We start from the raw sequence: 12,577 nt of genomic DNA, 5'->3' as shown, positions 1-12,577 counted from the left end.
AATAAATCATCCATCTAAGATGAGGCATCCTGTCCTTTTCAACCACTGAACTAGTTCATGTATTTTGCCTTCTTTGGTAAAAGCCCAGTGGGATCTTCTTAAGCAAAAGACAGTGCTGAGGTTGCTGCTTCACCCTTCTCCATCTTGGAGAATGAGTTGAATTATGCTTTGCTCATGCTCTCAGGATTCCTTCTGCGTCAGATTTAGTCTGGAGTTTAATATAATTGCTTAAGAATCACATGGGCAGTAGAGACTAACATTGGACTGAGGTGCAAATCTAATTTTGAGTCTAAGTCTTGACTATCTGTGGCTGCCCAAATCATTCCTCCAATTTTTGCTAAATGTAGCAAGTAGCTTTCATTGCCAGTACTTCATAGGAATGTACATAGCTTATCAACTTTGCATGCAGTCTGGGTGCCTAGTTTAATAATCATGGGCTATCAGTTACAGGTAGTTGTCTTGTTAAGACATTAGGAAATGTGAAGTACTTTCATGAGAAAATTGTTGCTTGCTATGACAATTTTAACAGACTTATAACAAGATCCTTTTAATGCACATGTGTATATCAGTTACAAGGAAATGGATGGTAAAGTGAATATATTCTAGATGCATCTAGATGCCTCCTTTGCCATCATCCTTGTTTGCATTATATTTACAGGCAGGACATTGAGAAATGTCTGTCTAAAGCAGATAGAATTGGAGAAACCTATTTAATGGAGTCATTTCAAAGCCTTTCATATCAAAGCTGAATGTCTGTTTTGCTGGGTTTTGCATTTTTCTCTGTTTCTACCAGTGCAAGCACTTTCTGCTTAAATTAGTAAGATTTATAACACTTGCTGCTCTTGCGATAACCCAAGGATGCAACCATGCAGCTGATGTTTCATTTCTCTGGCTGATGGTGGCTGTTGATGAGGTGAGGATTTTTTGTGCTGTCTTTGGCTGGGTCAATTGTATAGCTGGGAGAGTCATTGGATAAGCTTCTGGGCATCTGAGGAAGGGCACAGGGGCGCCTATACGTGTGCAGCAAGTAATTACAGCATGCTGGAGCATGCTCGATTGAGTCTGCTAAAGCATAGTAATTACTGCACTTCTGCAGACTTCAGTGTCACATATATCAATGTCCCTGCACTAAAAAGTGGTGGCAGGGGTAGTATAACTAAAGCTCATTTTAAAAGCTTTAGTTAAAGTGCCCCCACCACCATTTTTCAGTGCAGGGACACTGATCCATGTGACACTCTGAGTGCTTTAATTGGAGCGGCTCTTAGCGCTGCCCTAATTATAGTCCCCCCTCTCCTATCCCCCCATACACATGTTCCTGGAGCACATGTATAAATGCCCTTGATTCCTAAAATCTTGTCCAACAGCTGTCCCAACTATACAGTTCATCCAATAAAAGATAGCACAGAACACCCTTGCCTGTCATACATTTCCTGGACCCTCGTGGCCACAACACCACTCCAGCCCTACTCCAACATGTTGGTACTACTACTTAAAAAAAAAAAAAAAAAAAGACTGAATGCGATCTGGTTTTCCTGTTCATGATCTGTGTGCAGAAGTCAGTCTGAGAGTTAGCTTCAGACACAGCAGGGGAAACTAAAAGAAGAAGCATCTACTTGGTGAAAGAGTGCAATTTGAACTTGAATCTAATGGAGTTTTTCATTGTGATTGTCTCACAGATAGCTTGTTTGCAGAGACCATGACCTCCACCCGTCTCAATAGTGCACGACTCAGCACTTGCCTTCCGCAGAGCAACCACGATTCAGCCAATTTCAACAACAATGAACTGGAGAATAACCAAGTGGTGGCCAAAATTGCAAATCTGAACTTGAGCCGGGTACCAGGGCTCTCGACAGATAATCACATAATCCCCTGTTGCCCGAACAGACGGCAGCGTGCCCAGGGTGTACCTACCTTCTTGGATACAGATATCCATTTCCATCCCACCCGTGGGCCTGACATCACATTTTCTCAGGACCGGATGGTAGCATGCACCAATTGGCAGGAAAGCAATAGGACCCTGGTGTTTTCTGACCGGCCTTTGCACATTGGTGAAAGCCTCTTTGTGGAAGTGGGACACTTAGGGATGCCATATTATGGGGCCTTCTCATTTGGCATCACTTCATGTGATCCAGGTACTTTACGGACAAATGAGCTCCCGGCAGATCCAGACTTTCTCTTGGACCGCAAGGAGTACTGGGTGGTTTACCAAGCATTCCCAGTCCTCAACAGCGGCGATGTCCTCAGTTTCATGGTTTTGCCAAATGGAGAAGTGCACCACGGGATGAATGGAGTCAGCCGAGGGATGCTGATGTGCGTAGACACTTCACAGTCCCTCTGGATGTTTTTCACAATCCATGGTGTAATCAACCAGCTCAAGATATTGGGTAAGTACAGCCTGGAAAATAATACACAGGACTGTTCTTGATTTGTTAGATACTTAGGGTCAGGCTGCAATCTCATTGCCTATGTTCCTGACGTAGGTGTCAATAGAATTTCTTGATCGAGTAAAGCAAGAAGAGTAAAGCAAAGAACTTCTTGAATGTAAGCAAGCAGCTTATTGTCTAGCCCTAGTGAAAACACTTGGCTCTGTGAAGCATGTAATAGGATGGGTCCTTATTATGAATGAAAGGAGAAACAATGAGTGCAACACTGGCGTATGCTTCACGTGTAAGCTCACGATTCAGATTGTTTGGTCTGTATCTATGCTACAGCAAGAATGGTTTTTTTCCTTTTAATAAATTACTTAAGAAAATAAAAAGCAACTTTATGAATCTACTAGTCCTACCAGTAGTATTAAACTCCTAACTCCTTTACATCGATGGATTTTTTTGAAGGCTTTAATTTTGTGGACATCATGCTGCTGTTCAGCAGTTTCTCCCACGTTGTGGTAACCCAATAACCAGATGTCACATTTTAAACCATGGCTACTGAATTAGTGCAGTTTTTCCTAGAGAAGGATACTGTCAGAAAAGGGCCTCTGAATTTGCCTCTCTGCTCTGTTGGTGACTTGTCTGGTCCACTCAATTTAAAGCTAGGGTCTTTGCTTAATGGTCAGTGCTGCTCGCTTACTCTTTCTTCTGAAAATGTGGCTTTGGTGTCCCTGCCACATGCCCTTTGCCATAAGCAGCAGTGGTGATTCTGGAACCAGATTATTAGGTTGCTATAATCCTCTCACTGTTTTGTGTCTTGCTTGAAAAGAAAGCCTGTCTCAGAGACAGCTTGTTCCTTGTTAGATTGGGATTGTGGCAAAGTGGCCAAGAACACTGGGAGCAAGCACTATGCCCAGAAGAGAGAAGAACTTAAATGGATTTAAATATTGCATAGGAATTTTAGCACACATGGTTGCTTGAGATAGCAGGGAACTAGATTCAGTGTCTCATGTGTTCCTTCCAGTGCCATATCTTTAAATAAATTAAAATTGCTAAGCAACAAGAGTGAACTCATGAGCTGAAGCTCATTTACAAAGAGAGATGTGCTGTGTAGCCAGTTTTGAAGAAAACACTGTCATTGCTGAGAAGTTTTGACTCCTGTTCAGGGAACATTGATGTCTAGGTGTCCGTTGTCTCTGTGGCTGACTGAATTCTTATGAACTTATAGGCACTGTGCAGTCCAGCCCTGTGACTGTCTCTCCCTCAGGATCCCCTGGAGGCTCACAGTATGACAGTGACTCAGATATAGCCTTCAGTGTGAACAGGTCGTCATCTGCTTCGGAGTCATCGCTAGGTAAGGGTGTACCACACTAGTCAAGAAACAGCCAGGCAGTTGTCTTGCCTACTTTGGGAATCAGCTGTTGTCTGAGGCTTTTACTCTGAGCGGGTGGGAGTCTGGATTGCCTAAGGCTGTTTACTGCTGCATTATGCATTAGTGGTAGTAGGTGACTGTCTACTGATTAATAGAGGAGAATGCAAAACCCTAAAGGAGCAGGCACATAACATATTTACTGTTGAGTGAACTGACTTCACTCAGACTGGAGCAGACATGTAAAGCACAGCCTTACTCCAAAGTTAAGTCCCTCCACTTGGATAATATTACCTGTAAACTGGTGTAAGTTACACCTGTGTACTGGGTGCAGGTTCACTCTTCCAGTCAATTTGGGTGCCTGTATATGTGCTGCGGGGCTGCTTTGGCATGCTGTAATTACAGTGCATCAGAGCAGGCTTAATTAATCGAGTCTGCTGGAGAGTAGTAATTACTACCACTCCAGCCAGCCTCTGGCATCTTATGTATCAGTGTCCCTGCGCTTCAAAATGGTGGTGGGTGCATTTTAACTAAAGCTCACTGAACACTAATACATGAGATTCTGCAGCGCTTTAATTAGAGCACCCCTCCCACCCCCACCCCCTGACCTACCTCCAGAGCACATATAAAACTGCCATTTAGTTCCAGGGGAGCCATTTACCAATGCAGACTGGCTTCCCTGCCACCTCGTGACCAGATGCTGTAATGGTCACTATGGTGGGCATTCAGCTTGGGTGGACAGGTCATGCATTTGCTCCTTACAATGGAGATTATATATTATTAGAGGTGCGCGGACATATCGATTGCATATCAAATCAGCACTGATAACAGGAAAATTAACATTATTGGCAGTTAGCATGTTTTAGCTGGTAATGTCACTGATGAATGCTACATGTATGTATGTAGCTGCAGCATGCACACAGCCAGGAATGTAGCCCAGCAGCTTGGAGAGCAGCTCCTGGCTCGTAAGTCTGTTGGGGGGAACAAGTGTAGAGAAGCAAAGGGGCATGGGGGAGCAGATCGAGGCCCCCAGAGTGAGGAAGGGAATGGGGCTGGGGCAGAGGCATAGGACCCCAGGGCCAGGAGTGGGATAGAGCCACAGGTGACTCATCCAGGGGGCACTGTGGGGTGGGGAGGTAGGGTGGCTCCCTGCCGCTGTGTGCGCCCCTGTGGGAGGCATGAGGGGCATATGCCTCTTAGATTTGTGCATAGTGTGAGGGTGGAGAGCTTAGAGCTGCCCACTACCGCCTTGGGGCCAGGGGCTGTGCCAGCCTCTTTGCAGCAGGGTGCTGGGCCAGGGCTGCACTCAGGGCAGGTGGGGGCAAGTTGCAGGGTAGGTGGTTGTGGCTCTGGGAGGCGTGGCTACGGGGGCGCTACAGGGAATTTTTTGGTGGCAGTAGGGCCCCAAGCCTTCCCTAGTGCCACCTCTGCCCAGGGTACTGCATTCTGCTACCTTTCCCTCCAGAGCCCTGGTGCCCTGAACATGTGATCCTGGTGCCCTGAACAGGGACAGCGCTAGGAGGGGTTGCGGGGCTATAGCCACCCCAAAATTCCCTATAGCCCCCTCTGCAGTCACTGCTCCCAGTGCCTCTGCCACCTGCCCTGTGCTGCTGAACCCGCTCCACCCCAAGCACAGCCCCAGCCCAGGCTCCCCGCTGGGAAGAGGCTGGCCCAGCCCCTGGTCTTGAGCCTGCAGCAGGCAGCCTGCCTTTGCCCCATGCACAAGTTGGGAGTCACATGCCCCCCCATGCCTCCTGGGGCCGGGCGTGCAGAACCGGAGCAGTGGTGAGCCACCCCCCTTCCCGGTGCCCCTGGACGAGCTACCTGCAGCTCTGGATGGGCAGCGCCTGCCCCTGCCTCACTGTCTCCCTCATTGTGGGGGCCTCCATCTGCCCCCTGCATACTGCTTCCCTTCCCCACAGCCCTTCCCCCCAACAGACTTACCAGCAGGACACTGCTGTCCAAGCTGCCAGGCTGCATTCCTGTAAATCGGCTATCGGATTAGTATTGGCTGATATAGCTAGTTAATAAATAATTGGCTATTGGTATTGGCCAAGAAAATCTTTATCAGTGCCCCCCTATTTACTACTGAGTGAAATCTATATTGCGTCCCGTGTTGTCACCCAAAGAGAATCTGTACAATATAGCAGTAGCATGTGTTACAGTGGCAGTTTGTTTAATGGTAACCAGAGCTTCCTGGCTTCAGTTCCTAATCTCAGCACTTCCAATACATGCTCTGTAGCCTTAGATAAACCATTTAAGCTCCAGGCTTGCTGTGAGGACCAGTCCAGATATATAGCACTTTAGCACTTGTGGGTACCATTTGGAAAGTGCTGTTGTTTTCATCTTAGGCAGGTTTTCATGAATTTCTCTTCCACTAATATAACTGGGAAATACTCACAGCTCCATCCCAGAAGTGCCATTATGCCATGGCTCATTGGTGCCTAAGAGTAAACTCCAGGCAGGTTTCCTTTCAGAGTGTGAGACCTTCTGAGAGATCTGGGGCCCGGCACCTGTGCGTGACTCTAACACTTGGTTCCCAGGGGATGCGCAGGGCAGGCACGGTATACAGCTGTTAAATGTTACTGCCAGGCCCTGCATGCATCAGTACACCCTGCTGCTAACCAGATGTGTAAATCCAAGTCTGATTTTTAACAAGCATTGTGGGTAGGTTTTAGAGGTTGAGAGAAACACACTTAGGAAATGACTATGGATGTGTGTGGCCAGAACACAATGAGAATCTTGTTATTGAATCTTGTTACTGAATGCCATTCCTCTGTCCTCCCCTCCTTTGCAGTCACTGCTCCAAGCTCTCCCCTGAGCCCTCCTCTCTCTCCTGTATTCCCTCCTCCGGAGCCCTTGAGCAGCAAGAATGGGGAGTGCACTGTCTGCTTCGACAATGAGGTGGACACCGTGATCTACACCTGCGGACACATGTGCCTCTGCAACACCTGTGGTCTTAAGCTGAAGAAGCAACTCAATGCCTGTTGCCCAATCTGCCGACGGGTCATCAAAGATGTTATTAAAATATACCGCCCTTAAACCCTTCACCCCGGCTTGGAGTGCAGGAAGGGAGAACTCTGCTAGCAGTAACCATGCCTTTCCGTCCCTGCTTATGGGTTATCGTGCTGGTCAGTCGTTATCAAGTGGCTCATTGTCTGTGTTTCCATATATGACTGGTAGAACAAATCAGGGATATTACTGAGCTGAGGATCTCTCTAGTCTAAATGCAGCCTGAAGCTAAGGCTTCCAAGTAGGCAGGGCTTTGAAGGTGTTTGTCCTTTGGCTTAAGGCAGTGAATCATTGTTGGGAACCTGTTTCAGCTCCAAAAAGAGAAGTTTCCTGTGCAATGGCTTTTTTCCAGTTGAGGAAGGTGCATATGTGAGGAGGAGAGTCCATTTAGTTGCAGTTGGGTCTGAGTGCCTTGTTTTGTGCAAAGCTTTCAAGCTGCAACTGTGATTAGTGGGGCTATTGTGTACCCAGAACATGCCCCAGCAGGCATTGCAGCATGATGGAACGGTCATAACCAGCCCCAAGCGATGAATTAAGGGTGGATTTGAATTATTTTTTTACACAAGGATAAAAACATTAAATCCCAAGTCAAGGAAACAAGTATGTGTGGGCTAGAGTTTGTTTCAGGACAAGCTAGTTGCAATATCAGGTACTCATTCATTTATCCTGTTCTGGACTCCCATCTGGTCACTGACCTTAGCAGAAGAATAACCCTAGCACCAGGTGTGCCAAGCCCTTAGAGTCCATAATGCACCTTCTTAAAGACTTGGCAGAGGGTACTGGCAGCAAAGCAGCAGTAGACTGGCTTCAGCTACACCTTGGTACCAGCAAAGGGAGGAATTAATAAAACCCCTCTGGGATCTTTGTGCAGGGAAAGCAGCTGTATCAGTAGTGTAAGTACATTAAATGGCTTGTTGTTATAGCATTTTTGCAAAGCAGCTCGTTAAACTGCACTGTCTGTTACCACATGGTCTTGGATTGTGAAAGAAAGAGCCAGACAGGTATGCACTCAGACAACTGAGTACATTATCATCTTGGCTTAAGGGAAAAGGATTGAAGAAGAGTCCTGGATCAGGTATCCAGGGTAGACAGCCAAGAGTGTCTGCATGTGAGGGCGAGAAAGCTGTATGCTCCCTGTAACACAGTCAGGTTGTGTAAAGCCTGCTGTAGCTGCAGCCATCTAACACCTGTCCAGCATCCAGTGTCACACTTAACATAAGACCTTTTCTATGAATCCTTTCTTTGTAGCCTGCCCACTAGCCAAGCACTTCTGTTACTCCCAGTAGCAGTAATGACCTTCTTATGTATTAATGGGGACTGCATGTCATGGAGCTGAGGGAGGAAGACCCCAGGAGACTGTGTTCTCACTGGACAGAGAGAAGCGGTCAGCACTGAGGCCTCATTATTGTATTTCAGAAACCCCCAGTTTCCTTTTTGCCCTTCAAATTTTGCATTCTCTCATCTCTGAGGCTTTATCAGCCAGATATACAGCTGCTTAGATTCTTTCCCGTCTTACCAGGAAATCCTGTTTTACTCAACAGGAGAAAGTGTCATGTTGAAATTAACAGGTCTCTCTCAACGTTACTTGCAATAACCATTGGAAACTATTATTAGATGTTAAGTCTTAAAAAGTAAACAGATTCTATTGTGCTTTTACAGCCATAAGCGCACAGTGGGCCATTACAGTGCAGAGGAGTGAGTGGGTCTAATGGCCTCTGCTGTCTTGTTTCATACAAGTTCCCCACTCAGGGTTTTGAACCCTAGAACCTGGATCTCTATTTTCTGCTTCAGAACACGCATTTCCCGCCTCTGCTCTCCTTCAGTCAGCACCCATGACAGGGCTCGCTGTGCTCTTAGTCATCCATATGTGACCTGTCGCCCAGCAACTCTGCCTAGAAAAGTGAATAGGTTGTGGACATGAGGCATGTCTGATCTCAGCTTGGTGACCATTTACAGACCTTGCTTGCAGTGTTTGCTTTTTGGGGGTGGGTGTAACTAAGCCTGGAAAGCATAGGTCATTTGTGCCATAGGGCTGCAGCAGTTGGGCTTTGAGGGTAATTCATGTTTGTGCTTTGGGACCCCTTTCTCCATCTCTTCAGAGATTCACCATCTCCTCCAGCCTTGTTGCTTTCCTTTCACTGATCCTAATCTGGAAGCGTTAGCTTTATCCCTTCACAGTTTAGCTTTGTTGGTAAAGGCCCAAGTGGCACTTGGAAGCTGTTGGTGGCATTCTTGCATAGCCTGGCCTGGAGATCATTTATTAAGTCATGAGAATACTTCAGAGGAATCAGCATCCCCGTCCCACTTCACCCTTCTTCTGTGTCCAGCTGTTGCAGCAGCGGACATTGTGAGGCAAGAAGAAAACTTGTTTTTTTCATAGAGAATCTGAAAGTTGTTATTAAAGGCCTCAAGAAGACCAATGAGTAATTGGAGCATTAGCTGATCTCAAAGGCCTTGCATGTCTAGATTAGCTCCTTGTTTTCCAAAAAATTGTCCTTGTATGACATACAGATCAATGCCATGCTGGCTGCATCATGCTGTATGCTGACCTGAACAAAGCAAACAGGAATCCTTTAAGTATTAGCCAACTACAAGGCTCCAGTTCCTGCTCCTGAAAGAAGGGCTGGTCTTCAGCTGGAGATCCATAACCACTGAGCTGTGACAACTTCCAGCAGTTTGAGGTCCTGCCCAGAGTGGCTCAGAGTTCCTGAGACAGAAGGGTTGTCAGGGCCATGCTTGGTGCGAGAAGGGGAAGTTTCCATCCCTCCCCCAGAACTTCATACCAAGTGGACCTGCAGATCAGAGCACACGTGCTGTCTCCTTCCACCACTTCTAAATCCTTTGGTTAGTTTCCAGCCCAGATTTTCTTTTGCAGCCCATGTGAACCCTAGGGGACCAAGAAATAGCTTGGCCTTTCAGACGTTAGGCACACCCCCTGCTCCACCCACCTACCAGTGAGTACCAGCTATAAGGTGCAGGGGGAGAGTGGGCATCTTTAGAAGCTCTGAACATTTTATGGGTTTGGGATCTGACCTCATGCATGCTGTGAAGACCAGTTTACACTAGCTGAAGATTTGTCCCTGTCTGTTTTAAGTGCATCGCTCTCTGGTTTGCTGCTACCATGACGTGTAATGCTAAGACATAGAAAAGTGGGACTGGAAGGGATCTCTGAAGGTCACATCTACTCCAGCCCTCCTCAAGTCAGGATCATCCATGTCTAAGAGCCATTGTAGGCAAGTGCTTGTCTAACCTGTTCTTAAAAACTCTGGGAACAAACCCTCACACACAACTACCAGACATCAGAAATCCCTTCTAACTTGCAGAGGTAAAGCTGGGGAATGAGGGCACTCTTCCCTGTGTTAGCTGTTACAGTGGGGCAAGACTCCCCCTTTGCTTGTAACCCCAGTGGCCTAGCCTCCAAAATCAGCCCCTTAATTCCATCAGCCCAGTGTCTCAGTCCTGGCCCCCAGGCGTGTGTTTGACATACCTCGTTTTAGGTGATGTGTGCGAAATCCAATCACCGCAGAGGGCAAAGCTTGGTAGGGGGTTGCAGGACATAAGACATTGCACAGGATTAATTTCTGGCCTAGCAGCTGTGACGGATTTCCAAAAGGGCAGCATCCAGCAGAGACTCAGAGGGCTCAATCATTCAGGGTAATTAAGCTAGTTAATGTCCAGAGTGTGGCTGTGCAGTGGATTGTAAAATGAGCATTAGTGGACGTGTAACCCTACCTATTCCAGTCTGACAAGGATTTTCCACCAGAGATCCAGAGGCCTCTCTGAGCTTTCCAGGGGAGAAAAGGTGGCCTCCTAGGAATTTAATTGTTAGTACTTGTATTGCTATTTTTTTTAAAGTCTGATATGATTTGTACAGAAGATCTGTTTGTGCCTTATAAGGGTGTCTGTGCACTTTTTATCCTTTTTAAAGCAACTTTTAAAAACATGGGAAAAAAATTAACACAGATCAATGGTAGTTTTATAGATTTTGTGTTCACTGAGAATCCTGCTTTTTCTTTTTTATATTGGAGTGAAAAATTGTTTGTTTCCATGGATTTTCCCCCCTCTCCTGCCCTCTTTGTAAAGAAAAAAAAGCCTTTTATTTCCCACTTTCTAAGACAGCTGATTGCTTTCATTGTTACCTTTCTGATTCAATACTGTGATCTGTACATCATGTTCTATGCTGAACCAGACTCTGGGCCTCTGTTACAGGCTTTTAAAGCAAGCTGTTTCGGGGATAGGGGGCGCGAGGGAGGGATTTGCACTTCTACATGTCGATATTCTATAGTGTTGTGTTCTGTGCTGTGTGTTTTATTTTTGTCCATTCACCTGTTTTACATTAATATAATTTTACCTGTTTATGAAACAAATAAAAACTTTGGCTTGTAAAAGTTCTCGCCAGCCTTTCAGATTTTGAAGCGTAGGTGGGATTTTGTTGTAGCTGATGTTGCAGGGCCATGTTCTCAGCTGGTATAAAAACCAGCATCACTGCTACTGAAGGCAGAGGAACTCCACCAGTATGACCAGCAGAGGGTCTGGGCTCAGGTACTATATGCACACATTGTAATTGGGCTTAGTTGTATACAAAAGGGTCCCACTTATCGTAAGTAAAAGCCTGACCTGTGCACCCTAACTTGGCCTCATAGGCCTTACAAGAAGGTAAGCCTTGGACTGGTAGAATAAGATGGTAAAAATGAGGAAAGAAAAAAAGGACTGCAAATTCCAAGAGGTTTTATTCCACTATGAAGGTCCAGCTGCGCTTCACAGTCATAGGGCTCAGCAGACTTTCTAACCTAAAGCACACAAAGGAGTGATGGAGACAGCATCACATCCAGCTGCTGCTGACAGTTCCGCCCAGGCACCCACTTACAGCTGGGTCAACTGGGGGCAGATTGGGCACAAGTCCAGAGTACTGCCTGAACCCATACCACAGGAGCCATAGTGAGGCACCTTAACCTCTCTGCCACTGTGCATAATATTCATAACTGGGGAATGTATGTGCCAGAACCAGCCTCCAGTGACCTGGACTAAAGCTGTTGTACACGGGACTGATCATTAGCAAAGTCAGTTAAGCTGTGACGACAACGAGCATAAGTTAAAGCATGTTTAATGTGTGTGTGTGGCCCTGTTCAGAAGTGGCCTTTATTCATTGTAGTTGGATCCTTTGTGGAAGTGTTATTTCATCCTGGATCACTGCCCTCTAAATCAATCCTCAAGGCAGAAATAAACTGAAAGTGAGCAAGGGGTAGTGTCTCCATGGCACAAATTCAGCCGTGCAGAGATAATCCCTGCTAGCCCAGACAAACTGATGAGTCTAAGTAGCACAGTGCCAGGCAGAGATACTAGGGCCTTGTTGCATGGTAATTTTGGGTGGCTTCTGGAGCTCTTAACCCCTGGATTGTCTGCACATTAACACCTTAAATTTATGTGGCCCAAAGTTATGCCACTCCAGGACAGGATTATCTCTGCTCTGCACTACTCAGATCCTGTTCCATTAAGGTGTAGCCACTCCCCACAAATGTGCTGCCCAAGTTGAAGTCTGCCAGTATCCCAGGGTCTCTCACACCCCTGCCCATAAAGCGGGGATAGAAGCCTGTCCTGGATCACCAGCCCTCTAGTGGCAACTCACAGCTCCAGCTCCTAGCCCTACCTCTGCTCACCAGGCCGCTGGTGGCAAGTCACAGCTGTGCAAGTAGGGGACAGTCAGAGAAGGTTTGTAGACTAAGGGTGTGACTGCCCCAAACTAGCATTAACACTGAGGTGCACCTCCCAGCTGTAAGTCAGAACAATTTCTGCAAAGTATCCTGAGTTAGAGCGTTACCCCAGACCA

General features: G+C 46.6%; 1 protein-coding gene across 3 annotated transcripts in view; it reads left to right on the top strand.

The window, feature by feature from the left end:
- NEURL1B (neuralized E3 ubiquitin protein ligase 1B) overlaps positions 1–11,138 on the top strand; it is a 223,028-nt gene extending 211,890 nt beyond the window's left edge. For all 3 annotated transcript variants that reach the window (XM_014597604.3, XM_019478468.2, XM_006270859.4), the window contains exons 3-5: positions 1,677–2,384; positions 3,598–3,723; positions 6,536–11,138. In XM_014597604.3, the coding sequence (XP_014453090.1) occupies positions 1,677–2,384; positions 3,598–3,723; positions 6,536–6,780 (1,079 nt within the window). In that variant the 3' untranslated portion in view covers positions 6,781–11,138. The remainder of the gene's footprint in view (positions 1–1,676; positions 2,385–3,597; positions 3,724–6,535) is intronic.
- Positions 11,139–12,577: the final 1,439 nt, after the last annotated feature.

The sequence above is a fragment of the Alligator mississippiensis genome, chromosome 9 (assembly GCF_030867095.1).
Source record: "Alligator mississippiensis isolate rAllMis1 chromosome 9, rAllMis1, whole genome shotgun sequence".
Classification (NCBI taxonomy): Eukaryota; Metazoa; Chordata; order Crocodylia; family Alligatoridae; genus Alligator; species Alligator mississippiensis.
Note: the sequence above shows the minus strand (reverse complement) of the source record. Positions and strands in the feature narration are given on the sequence as shown.